The sequence below is a fragment of the Hesperophylax consimilis genome, chromosome 15 (assembly GCF_061612785.1).
Source record: "Hesperophylax consimilis isolate HC1 chromosome 15, BYU_Hcon_1.0, whole genome shotgun sequence".
Lineage (NCBI taxonomy): Eukaryota > Metazoa > Arthropoda > Insecta > Trichoptera > Limnephilidae > Hesperophylax > Hesperophylax consimilis.
The window spans coordinates 26,515,176-26,529,178 of record NC_142850.1 but is presented as its reverse complement, the minus strand read 5'-3'; the positions used below and the strand labels follow the sequence as shown (position 1 = coordinate 26,529,178).

The following is a 14,003-nucleotide window of genomic DNA, read 5'->3' as shown; positions in this document are numbered from 1 at the left end:
CCTTTTTTCTTTGGATTACAAAGCTAAAAAATAATCATAAGGACGGGCTAATTCACAGAATTTAAACAATACATTAAATTTAAAAAGTTGATTTTCTAGTTCTGTAAAGGTTCTATTCAAGTTCTGTTTATTTCAGTTGTGTGAAACAACTGGATAATAATGATACAATAACAGAAGTTGAATAAAACCTTCAAAGAACTTGAAAATCAACTTATAAATTAGATGAATTGTTTAAATTCTGTGAAAAAACCCGTCCTTAATGTAACAATTATGAAGAGAATAGGTGAATAAGTATGTAATATTCGACAAGTTTCACATTATTAATTATTTTTATTATATTAAAAATAAAACTTGTTTTCAATGTCAATGCAATGTTATTTTATGTAATGGAAAAATAAGTTTTAAAGGAGTCCTAACTGCTCGGAGCCGGCGCATGGTATCCCCAATTATAGCTTGTCGTGAGACTGGAGGAGTCGGGAGAAGGATATGGAAGGAGGAAGGATAGGAAGTATCCAGATATTCAGTTCTGGTCACCATACGCGGCTAAAGTGATTTCTATCAGCACGGGAGGCTTCCACCAGGGTGATACTAACTGCCAGTTGTTTCTCAGAACTCATCAAATTTAATTTAAAAAATAGTTCTTATCAATATCAAAACTTGAATATTAGCTTTGAAATTTCATGAATTGTTCAAGTTCAAATTTGATGAATCTACATCACAGAGAATAAATATTTTTTTTTTACAATTTGAGCATTTATTTTTTTTTAATCTTTTAATTAACAGGTAATAAAATATATTTTGCTTGAATAATAAATGTGTTATTTTCATGTCTCTTCACTGAAATACTGTCTTATCTCGCAAAATATTGATACTATCGACTTGGGGGTGGTCTCATTTGATTCAGCACAATAAAAAAATAGTAAACGATACCTCACTCACTCGAATTAGTTTATGAACATGTATTTTCAAAAATTCCTTCTCGCTAGAGGGGTGGTCCACCAATTTTTGAGCGGATTATGGAGATCTTCATTTATACTGCCAAGAAATATTTACTGTTGATATTTGTCACATGAGAATGGGTCGCTTTTACGACTCGTTCTTGAGTTCAACAGCTCAGCTGTGGAACGATTTGCCAGCCTCTGTGTCTCCTCCCTCCTACAACATTGGTGTCTTCAAGGGCCGTGTTCATTCCTTCCTGTCATACAGGGGTGGAATAAAGCGGGGGGGGAGTAAGGACTTTTGTTAATATACTCTCTGGGGTAGGTAATATTCACCTGCAAAAATTCAGTTTCCCATAATTTGTTCCAGTTCAATGCGTTCATTGACTGGACTAGAAGGGCGAGTACCAGGTTTTGCTACCCTCATAAGAGTCCGGGTAGCAGGTTTAAGGGAGAGGATAAACAACTTCAAAAATATCCTTCAGAAATCCCGCCAGAGTTCAGATTTAAGCATTGTAGTACACTAGAGAAATTTGTTCAGTCAATCTTATTGTTGTTCTTATTATTGTATATAGTCGTTATTTTCCGACTTTATTTCCGGGTTGAATCTTTCCCATAGGAAAAACTAAACCCTTCCACTCACTTTTCCACAAATGATCATCTAGTCAATCCACATTATGCAAGTACATTATATAAGAATAATAAATACAAAATAATACAAGAACAACACGTCAAATCACCAGAGATCAAATGGGAAAATAATTCACCGACTCCAGATATTTTCATATCAGAGGGTTCGGCTCGGTAGAATTTCTAATTGGACCTATAAATCCTACTGATTCCTCAATAAAAATATCTAAATAATCTTTCGTAATCCTAGATGTATTTAAAATGACTGATTTTTGGATTTGTATTCATAAATTCTTTGACAGATCTAATACGCCTAAATTTTGAATGAGAGAGCTAGGTATAATGCCAGTAGCCGAAATAACAAATTGTAATATTTTTACAGTCTGAGAATGCCAAATTCTTTTAGTCTCATTTCCTAAATCTGTGTATTTTCTTATTTTTTTTTAATTGTATTATTATTGTTTATGTTTTATGGGATGTGTGGGATTGCACCAACCTCCGGAATAAACTCGTTATTATATTATTAATATTATTTAAAAAAATATAAACATAGTAAGTACGTGGGAGATATAAATTATAAATGTTTATTCACGTAATATTATGATAATTAACTTAATATTATGATACTTAACTTAATATTATGATAATTAACTTTATATTATGATACTTAACTTAATATTATGACACTTAACTTAAAATATTATGATACTTAACTTAATGTTATGATAATTAACTTAATATTATGATACTTAACTTGAGTCTTCAGATAATAGATAAACATTTTAGGAATTTTAGGCCTATTTGTTATATCTCCGTATACATTTTGCGATTTATTAATAATAAACATTTGTCTTTTCTCAATGCCTAGTAGGGTAGTTGTGGTTCGCAGGTTTTTTAAATCTGTGTTCATCTAGCGATAGTTGGTAATCTACTCTACTATGTTTGGGGAGCACATTTCAATAATGAAAACAAACTAAATAAAGTTGCATTTAAATGTACATGATAAATTAGAAGAAAAGATAGAAGCGAGGAAGAAAAAAACAACCAGAAACCAGTTTTTAAATTGCAGATGGCATAAAATTAATAATACAGGTACATAATACATAATTTACAAGTAATGTATAAGTAAGTAATGTTGAGTGCAAGTGTAACATTATTATAGATTTATTATGATAATATCCAAGGGCTTACTAATAAACGTGTTTTAAATTTTACACGACTGTTCAATGTATGGTGATTCATTGTTTATCAGTTGTATAAAATTTAAAACATGTTTATTAAGTAAAGTCCTGTCTGTCAAATTGTAGTTTTAAGGAATATTATTTTTACTTATAGGTAGGTACTTATTTTTTTATTGTATATATTTTTTTGTTTTTTACCTTGGTGTATTATAATTATGAGCACTATAAGCACACGATAATTGTATATCTGTCTGTATATCTGACTAGCACAGATTGATTTTGAAAGGAGACAGAGTTGAACTTAGTTAAACGGAACTTTGATGGCTATTCGTGATATCGCGGGTAATGGCTAACGACTATTATTTAAAATATCGATTTATTAAGCGGCTTTGTTCGTACTAAGGTTAACAATAGCGACCGACCGAAACCGAAACCGAATTTCGGCTTCCGTTCTAGTTTCAGCCGAAACCGAAACTTTATTATTTATACTTTATCTGGGTTTTACCGATAAAAATAAACACAAACAGGCCTTTGGCGAAAGAATTATCAGAAAACCTATAAATTCATTCGTTAAAGCCTTGCAATTGCGTTTAGAACCGGATTACCGATAATTTGAAGTGATTCTTAACAAATTAGCAATACTCACTTCTCTTCGCCACATCATAAAAACGAAACACAATGCAAATTGACGCATTCTTCTCGCTGATAACAATAAATAATTATAACCTACAATATCAGACTTTATTATCAGTTGTTTACGAGTCCATAAGTAAGTACTTAGTTTTCTAGTTCTAGTGCCAGCCACGCCTGCGCATTTTACAACTTTTCCAACAGTCGAACAGCTGAATAAAGCGAGACCTACCCAAAAGTAAATTGTTGAGAGTTTTGGCGGCATTTGGCAGTTAGTATTTCTCACGCGGTCGCGCTGTAAGCACGTTACCACGCTCCGCAGTAGCATTTTCCGAAACTTTTCCGATTTTCGTAATTTCAATTTTAAAACTGTTTATTACCACACACACTTTACAGTTTACTGCATAACACTAGAGTTTGAGATTCCTTAACTTAATTACATTGAAATATGAATAACTACATTTTGTCTTCAAGAAAATAGAAGCAATTATTTTAATCAACAAATAGATCGATGTTATGTTACGTTTTAAGTAACAAACAATAATTGTTTTATAAATATTTACTACACAATTGTTATGTAACAAAACTATTAGGTAATTTGTGTTATTAATTAATTCATTTTAACCTAGAAGCAAACATGAAATACTTACAAAATAAAATCGTTTGACTGTCTGAGAACTTGATTATAAGTTATATATTTGCCGGGAAGTTGTACGCATGTAAAACTAAATAGTTTTGAACTGACGACATACCTACCGAAAACAGTGACATTTGTTCAGTTACATTCTGAGAAGTTTATATGTTTTTACTATAAACTATTCTCTTCTGTTCTGCAACTGTTATCACAGACTATAATCTTAATTAGAAGTGCCCTGGAGGAATAAAAATGAGATATAAACGGAGCCTGGTTTTTGGATCGTCTTTGATGACCACCATATTTATAATTGCAGTTATCGTCTTTTACTTCAGTAAGGGTAAGTAATCTTTTATTTTTCATGTGTTCGATTATGGTAATTTAATAAACGCCATCTTTCTACATTAATAAGGAATGGAAAAAGTGCAAAAAATTAATCAATTGTGAAAAGAGATAAATTGGATTCTAATAAAATAGAGATTTCTGTATAGTGTGTTAATTTTTATACATAAAATTGTGAAAAACCAATTTACAAAATACTTTGGGATTTGGAAATTGTTTTTAATAAAAATATATGTGTGTATTTATGAAACCAGAAATGTAAACAGAATTAGATTACTGCACATGAGAAAAGACAGAGTCACAGAACTGCTCAATGTGTAAAAATGTATTATATACATATATTCTTAATAAGCTCTTTTGTAAAAAATATATATCTGGTAAGTTTGTATCAGTTTCTTTTCATGATTTTTCGGAAATCACCTAATTATATACTTCACAAAAAAATTTACATCTATGTTCATTTCGAAGAAAAGTACTAAACAAACACGAAAATAATAGTACGATATTCTTTTAGCTATATACGTATAAAATGAACACGTCGGTCCAGTGAAGATAATTCTCTCAATCTAGATCTGGTTATAATACTGGTAATAGTAAGAAATTATTAAATATAAATAACTACAAATCAAAATGGAGTTCTATAAATTAAACTTGAAAACATTAAATTAATACAAAATGAAACAAACACTTAGTTTTAAACCACTTTAATTTCGAGTTATATTAGTCGACCGGTTTCGATTGGACTCAATCTTCATCAGGACAATAAAATATAATACTAAATTATAAGGTAATACCTTACCTTATACCTTACTCTGTATTATAATTTAGTATTATATTTTATTGTCCTGATGAAGATTGAGTCCAATCGAAACCGGTCGACTAATATAACTCGAAATTAAAGTGGTTTAAAACTAAGTGTTTGTTTCATTTTGTATAATGTCAAGCCACAAAGTGTTTGCTTTCTTCGATAATTAAATTAATACTCATAACATTGTTTAGAAAAGAGATCTTATTGCGTGTACTTATCATTCTCCCTGTTCCTATAAAACTTTACCATAAAAAAATATTGTGCCATCCAGGATATTATGGATCCAGGCAATTATAATTTGTGTTTGGTGTCTCACAAAAAAATGCTGAAATTTTAATATGTTAATATGGATAAACGACAACAATTTTCTTCTTAGTGCTTATATAAATTACTGTTGTGACCGAAGTTCTGGTTTCGGCGAGTTTTGGTCACTAAACCTTCAGGCCTCGTATGGACATTACTAGCAACAAACATCAGATTCCATTAGAGGCTCTGAAGGACAGATCTGACCGGGGCGTCCATACATTACTAGCAACAAACATCAGATTCCATTAGAAGCTCTGAAGGACAGATCTGACCGGGGCGTCCATACATTACTAGCAACAAACATCAGATTCCATTAGAGGCTCTGAAGAACAGATCTGACCGGGGCGTCCATACATTACTAACTACAAACATCAGATTCCATTAGAGGCTCTGAAGGGCAGATCTGACCGGGGCGTCCATACATTACTAGCAACAAACATCAGATTCCATTAGAGGCTCTGAAGGACAGATCTGACCGGGGCGTCCATACATTACTAACTACAAACATCAGATTCCATTACAGGCTCTAAAGGACAGATCTGACCGGGGCGTCCATACATTATCAACTACAAACATCAGATGCCATTAGAGGCTCTGAAGGACAGATCTGACCGGGGCGTCAATACATTACTAGCAACAAACATCAGATTCCATTAGAAGCTCTGAAGGACAGATCTGACCGGGGCGTCCATACATTACTAGCAACAAACATCAGATTCCATTAGAGGCTCTGAAGGACAGATCTGACCGGGGCGTCCATACATTACTAGCAACAAACATCAGATTCCATTAGAGGCTCTGAAGGACAGATCTGACCGGGGCGTCCATACATTACTAGCAACAAACATCAGATTCCATTAGAGGCTCTGAAGGACAGATCTGACCGGGGCGTCCATACATTACTAGCAACAAACATCAGATTCCATTAGAAGCTCTGAAGGACAGATCTGACCGGGGCGTCCATACATTACTAGCAACAAACATCAGATTCCATTAGAGGCTCTGAAGGACAGATCTGACCGGGGCGTCCATACATTACTAACTACAAACATCAGATTCCATTAGAGGCTCTGAAGGACAGATCTGACCGGGGCGTCCATACATTACTAGCAACAAACATCAGATTCCATTAGAGGCTCTGAAGGACAGATCTGACCGGGGCGTCCATACATTACTAGCAACAAACATCAGATTCCATTAGAGGCTCTGAAGGACAGATCTGACCGGGGCGTCCATACATTACTAGCAACAAACATCAGATTCCATTAGAGGCTCTGAAGGACAGATCTGACCGGGGCGTCCATACATTACTAGCAACAAACATCAGATTCCATTAGAGGCTCTGAAGGACAGATCTGACCGGGGCATCCATACATTACTAGCAACAAACATCAGATTCCATTAGAGGCTCTGAAGGACAGATCTGACCGGGGCGTCCATACATTACTAGCAACAAACATCAGATTCCATTAGAGGCTCTGAAGGACAGATCTGACCGGGGCGTCCATACATTACTAACTACAAACATCAGATTCCATTACAGGCTCTAAAGGACAGATCTGACCGGGGCGTCCATACATTATCAACTACAAACATCAGATGCCATTAGAGGCTCTGAAGGACAGATCTGACCGGGGCGTCCATACATTACTAGCAACAAACATCAGATTCCATTAGAAGCTCTGAAGGACAGATCTGACCGGGGCGTCCATACATTACTAGCAACAAACATCAGATTCCATTAGAGGCTCTGAAGGACAGATCTGACCGGGGCGTCCATACATTACTAGCAACAAACATCAGATTCCATTAGAGGCTCTGAAGGACAGATCTGACCGGGGCGTCCATACATTACTAGCAACAAACATCAGATGCCATTAGAGGCTCTGAAGGACAGATCTGACCGGGGCGTCCATTCATTACTAGCAACAAACATCATATTCCATTAGAGGCTCTGAAGGACAGATCTGACCGGGGCGTCCATTCATTACTAGCAACAAACATCATATTCCATTAGAGGCTCTGAAGGACAGATCTGACCGGGGCGTCCATTCATTACTAGCAACAAACATCATATTCCATTAGAGGCTCTGAAGGACAGATCTGACCGGGCATCCATACATTACTAACTACAAACATCAGATTCCATTACAGGCTCTAAAGGACAGATCTGACCGGGGCGTCCATACATTATCAACTACAAACATCAGATGCCATTAGAGGCTCTGAAGGACAGATCTGACCGGGGCGTCCATACATTACTAGCAACAAACATCAGATTCCATTAGAAGCTCTGAAGGACAGATCTGACCGGAGCGTCCATACATTACTAGCAACAAACATCAGATTCCATTAGAGGCTCTGAAGGACAGATCTGACCGGGGCGTCCATACATTACTAGCAACAAACATCAGATTCCATTAGAGGCTCTGAAGGACAGATCTGACCGGGGCGTCCATACATTACTAGCAACAAACATCAGATGCCATTAGAGGCTCTGAAGGACAGATCTGACCGGGGCGTCCATACATTACTAGCAACAAACATCAGATTCCATTAGAGGCTCTGAAGGACAGATCTGACCGGGGCGTCCATACATTACTAGCAAAAAACATCAGATTCCATTAGAGGCTCTGAAGGACAGATCTGACCGGGGCGTCCATACATTACTAGCAACAAACATCAGATGCCATTAGAGGCTCTGAAGGACAGATCTGACCGGGGCGTCCATTCATTACTAGCAACAAACATCATATTCCATTAGAGGCTCTGAAGGACAGATCTGACCGGGGCGTCCATACATTACTAGCAACAAACATCAGATTCCATTAGAGGCTCTGAAGGACAGATCTGACCGGGGCGTCCATACATTACTAGCAACAAACATCAGATGCCATTAGAGGCTCTGAAGGACAGATCTGACCGGGGCGTCCATTCATTACTAGCAACAAACATCATATTCCATTAGAGTCTCTGAAGGACAGATCTGACCATACATTATAAAAGTATTTTTATCTTTTTTTTTCAATAATGCGTAGATATGTGATTTGTTCGTTTTTGGAAAGATAAATAATTCTACTCAGTTGGTGTCAATATTAAAATTTCATTTTTCAGACGTGTGTTGGGTCTTGTTCTGCTTAACCAGGGCGCGTATGAATGCCTATAAAACAAATGAATTAAGTATTATTTTAACCGTTACATAAATTTAAACCAGAGGTTCCCAAACTTTTTTGCCCCGTAGACCACTTGCCATTTTTTTTCCGTAGTCCCCCTGCCTACCGAATATTGAATTTTCCTAAAACTATTAACGTCCCATGAGATAATCATTTATTTTTTAGTAAAAATATTCCCTTCCCTTGCCTGTCCAACAATCGGGTGGCGGTATAGTTGCTCTGTCCTTACATTGTGCAGACAGGGGCACCCTTGTGAGGTATTAAAATTAAAATGAAGCTGGATAAGCAATGGAAATTTCTTTCTGTAGCTGTCCCTACAGAACTGCCCCTTAAGTTCTTTGTCAGTGCTTATTCCGGTCAGTTCTTCTTGTCACATGATATCCGATTCTTCAACGTTGCATTTCTATAGTCAAAATGTCCTCAAACTTAGTTTTGAAGTCTGTGTGAAGAGCATTTAAATGTTGAACGTCATTTTTACCCTGGACGTTTTTCATAAACAAATAAAAAAGTAATAAATAAAAAAACACAACTAAAAATTCGAGGCTTCCAATGTGCAATGTTTTGTTTGAATATATTGATTCTGACGAGAAAAGGAACGTTGACTCTATTTATATACCTCAATTAACAACTTCACGAAACATAAAAATACAAATATCAAATAAGTAATTTCTCAGTCTATTATATTAGTGTTAGGTTTATTGTGTCATTTACGGAACTCCTAAATGTTGACTTGAGATAAATGGGGGTCCGCTCGTATGTACCCCCATTTGAATCTCGTGGACCCCCAATTTTTTTTCTCGCTGACATAGACCCCCAGCATGCCGATATCGACCCCTGGGGGTCCATATAGAGCACTTTGGGAACCTCTGATTTAAACCAACATACTAATTTCGGTCGTGCGTATGTCTGCGATTGCAGCGGATCTGTTCTGATTTTTGACTTTATCATTTTCAAAATTGGAACTGACTATGTCAAGAATTCAGTCAAGCGGTTGAGTATCCACCTAAAATATAATATTTTAATAATATAACAAAAAAGTATTTGAATTGTCGTTTTCAAAATTGGGACGTATGTTTCAAGAATTCAGAGAAGTGATAAAGTTCCTACCTATTTGATGGTTTTTTCATAATATAAAATAAACTTATTTTAATTGTTATTTTCAAATTGGAACATATTTTACAAGGATTCACATAAGCGTTAAAGTACCTACCTATAGAACAACATTTTTTAAACAGAAAATTACTTTAATGCTATATTTGAAATATTCTAAAATTTCTTATGGTTAATCTAGACAAGTAAAGTCAGTTACTTAATATTTCACGGGTCTGCACTGGTACCTACACAATAATATTTTACGAGTATATATATATAAGCAACCCTTTATTTGCGCCATTTTCAATCCGTAATTTATACCAACAATCTGAACTTACTCTAACACCGTTTTGTCTGTTGTTATCTGAGTTCAATTTGTAGCAAACACCTTGCAAACTATTGCGTATTTACAGGCAGGGTCAATGACATACCAACACCCACTCCACCCCCCATCTACGTGTAATTCTGCCGGAACTGCTGTATTCAAATAAGCCACCCCAACAGCCTCAACGTTATCCCAAATACCTTCAGTCTGCAGCCACGATGTCATCACAAACTTTTAATGAACTCTGTCGCACCTTTTTTTATTGTTTTCTCCGTAATCTGTTTTCCCGTGAAATATCGTCTCATCAAGAGACACATTATTAAAATTTGGTAAAGAATTTATAAGAGAAAGCAGACAATGTCAGAATCATAGATAATTCATGTCATTCAGTAATGGTATTTACGATTTATATACAGGGTTTTCCAATAAGAGGTGTTATTTTGATATTCAATCGTAAAAGATCAATAGTTTCGTTGCTTGTGTGGCACGTAGCGCCGTTTTGTTGAAAGTAAACGTTGACCAAATCAATACCGTCCAATTCCGGCCATAAAAAATCATTAATCATCTCTCAATAGCGCAATCCATTCACCGTAACTGTTGCTCCAGTCTCATTTTCGAAAAAGTAAGGTCCAATGACTCTGCCGGACCATAAACCGCACCAAACAGTCACACGTTGAAGATAGAGAGGCGTTTCAACAATAACTCTTGGGTTTTCCGAGCCCCAGATGCGACAATTTTGTTGTTGACGAAGCCATCGATGTGGAAATGGGCCTTATCACTCAAGATGATTTGCATTTGATTCACTCAAGAGAATTTTGATTATTTAAATGCGTTGTTGAAGCGTGTATCGATCCATTTTTATTAATGGCGTAGTTTCTACTTATTAAATGTTAAAAAATGACTTCAGCTTTAAAAGTAACATCTACCGAAATAGCGGGCTATTCAAAATAACACCTCTTATTGGAAAACTCTGCATATAATATTTATGTAATGCATAAATGGAAACCACATAGTCAACGCAAACTCTATAGCTACATGCGTATGCAAAGTTTAGTTGTTTAACATTTATTTATTTTATTTTAAATGCACATTTACAGTTATACATAACCAATAATAAATATACATTTTATTTTATTTTATTAAGTAATAATTGCGTTTTTGAACTGTAGAATATTTAATTGGAAAATATCTATATCAGGCGACAGGTAATTTAGTAACAGAATCATTTTCCGAACGGCATTACTAATGGTAAGTTAGTTCTGCATTTTGGAACGACAAAGGTTCTGTGCCTGCAATTGTCGGGGACATAAAACTCAAATTTTTCTATTATATCGGGAATACAGATGTTACCGTTTAGAAGTTTATATGCTGTTGTCAGGAATGCAGTTTTCCTTCTATCGGTGAGGCTATTAATACCCAGCATGCCGGACAAAAAGGCTGATGGATATAACCAGGGATATGACAATGTTCGTGAAGTATTTTTTATTATTAATCTAGGAATTTTGGCTATTTCGTTTATTGTTTCATTAGTATGACATTTATATTGTAACTTACTATAGTTTTTATTTTACAGAAAAATTATTTACAATTATTTGTTTTTTTGTCATTTCTAGAACTATAAAAAATAACTGGTTATTCTGATAATAAATAGCCACGCTATTTAAAGTAACCTGTAATTTTGATAATGTTTTAGGTTATTTATGGTTTTCACAATAAGCATCGTTGGCAAATATTTCTTTTAATTCATTGATACTTCATTATTAATAATAAATATATTTTTAGTTTTTTATGATTTATACTTTATACATTATACTTTAAACTATACACTTTATACTTTATACCTTACCTTTTGTATTAATATTTTTTATAATTTATACATTACACTTATATTATAATTTAAACTTTGTAATTTGTACTTTCTAATTTATACTTTATCCTTTATGCTTTATACTTTATACTTTACACTTTATACTATATACTTTATACTTTATACTTTATACTTTTTACTTTATACTTTATACATTATACATTATACTTTATACTTTATACTTTATACTTTATACTTTATACTTTATACTTTATACTTTATACTTTATACTTTATACTTTATACTTTATAATTTATACTTTATACTTTATAATTTAAACCGTATACTTTTTAACTTTATATTTATGTTAATGTCATATGTTGGGCCATTTTTTTATTTTTATTTTTATTTTTTTTTTATTAACAAAATTTTTGATAAATATACAATTCAGGTACATACATATTAATATAGAATATATTTATAATATATTTGAATAAATAAATAATGTAAACAACGGAGATGAGTTAAGAACCATTATTAGTATTAAGTCTCTCGTACACGACACCACCTACACACCAAACTCACGAATTTCAAGAACATAGGCAATATATTACATGGAGAAAACTAACTGATATAAAATACTGTTAATTTATTAAAAATCTTGTCTATTAATTATTTTCCTGTTAAAAACGGGAATGCAATCCTTCAACGAATGAATTGACAGAGTTCTTAATTGTCATACTGATATTGTCGCACTCAATCGTGATATTTATTTGGAGAAGAACACATATTCTCGATATATACAGGGTGTCCGGAAACTCGTAGTACAAGCGGGAAACTGGTGAATCTACATCACATTTGGAGTCGATTTTGTAGTATAATTTTTTTTTATTTGAGCTTTCGTTATCGAGTAAATCGAGTTTGAAGTTGATTTTTTTTTTTTTTTTTTTTTTTTTTTTTAATCAAATTCTTATAAATTATTACTGAAGATCAAAGTACCCAACTAATTAAAACTATTTGAAAGTAAAACAAATGAAGAAACTCGGATTTGAAGCATTATTTTGAAATCACCCTTCATTTAACCCGGTGTAATCATAAAATACTTCTGCTCTGCAGGGTTAAAACATCTGTTATTCAACCCTAAACACCAGAAAAAACTTTAACCCTAAAATAGCCGAAAAATATTTTTTTTTGGTTTTTTTTTTTTTGAAAATGCTCAAAAAAAAAACTTTATGTTTTTTTGGGTTCCCCATGTGGTGTAGATTCTCCAGTTCCCCGCTTGTACTACGAGTTTCCGGACACCGTGTATAATTTTTTTCCACTTAGGTTTTCGTAAATCAATTTGTGGTTGAACATGTTATTAAATGAAACAATACTTGTTTAAAAACTCTAATTTATTTAAATTTTTACCAACCGCTTTCCCTTATATTGCCACCCTGGTAAAGCTTAAACCAAGCGAAACCGGTTGGTATTAAATAAAAAAATTGTGGTATATGGCACCGTATTAACGTTCAAAAAGAATAAAAAATGAAGATGTGTAAATATGAATATTGGAAGGAGCTATTATTAAAAAAAACGATGATAATTAGGCGAAAATTGTGAAAATATTTAATACAACACGACTTGTTTAAAATAGAGTAAAAATCTCTCGACAAATGGAAAAGTTGCACAAAGAAACACTGTGAATTTTTTCACAACTATAACAGAACAAAATGTGTTTTTACTATATTTTCGAGCGTACTTTACGTATTTCATATAATTACTAATGTATAGATATTATCTTCCAAATAAACATAAATATTTTTTATACCAATAGACTCATTGACTTCAGACAGTTACTCTTGTGCGGTATTCATATAAAAAAATGAACGGTGTCCGGGGATAAAATGCACAAACTTCGGGAGGTGATTCTACATGATAGTACGAGTAAAAACTATGAATTAATTTTTAGATAGTTTTGAGGTACAAAAGTTGAATTCGTTGTACGAAGAAAATATTCTATTCTATTCTGAAAAAAAAAAGTTTGTTCACTTTACCACCGGACACCCTGTACATTCTCAAAAAAAAAAATTTTGATGACGAAATCCAATTTTTTTACTTACCATTATATTAGCTAGGTCGCTAAATGAAAATGGTT

General features: G+C 33.7%; 1 protein-coding gene across 1 annotated transcript in view; it reads left to right on the top strand.

Moving 5' to 3' along the window:
• The first annotated feature begins 4,212 nt into the window (after positions 1 to 4,212).
• Positions 4,213 to 14,003, top strand: part of Lgr3 (Leucine-rich repeat-containing G protein-coupled receptor 3) — a 340,705-nt gene continuing 330,914 nt past the window's right edge. The window contains exon 1 of the mRNA XM_089640598.1: positions 4,213 to 4,353. Coding sequence (XP_089496724.1) covers positions 4,266 to 4,353 — 88 coding nt within the window. The 5' untranslated portion in view covers positions 4,213 to 4,265. The remainder of the gene's footprint in view (positions 4,354 to 14,003) is intronic.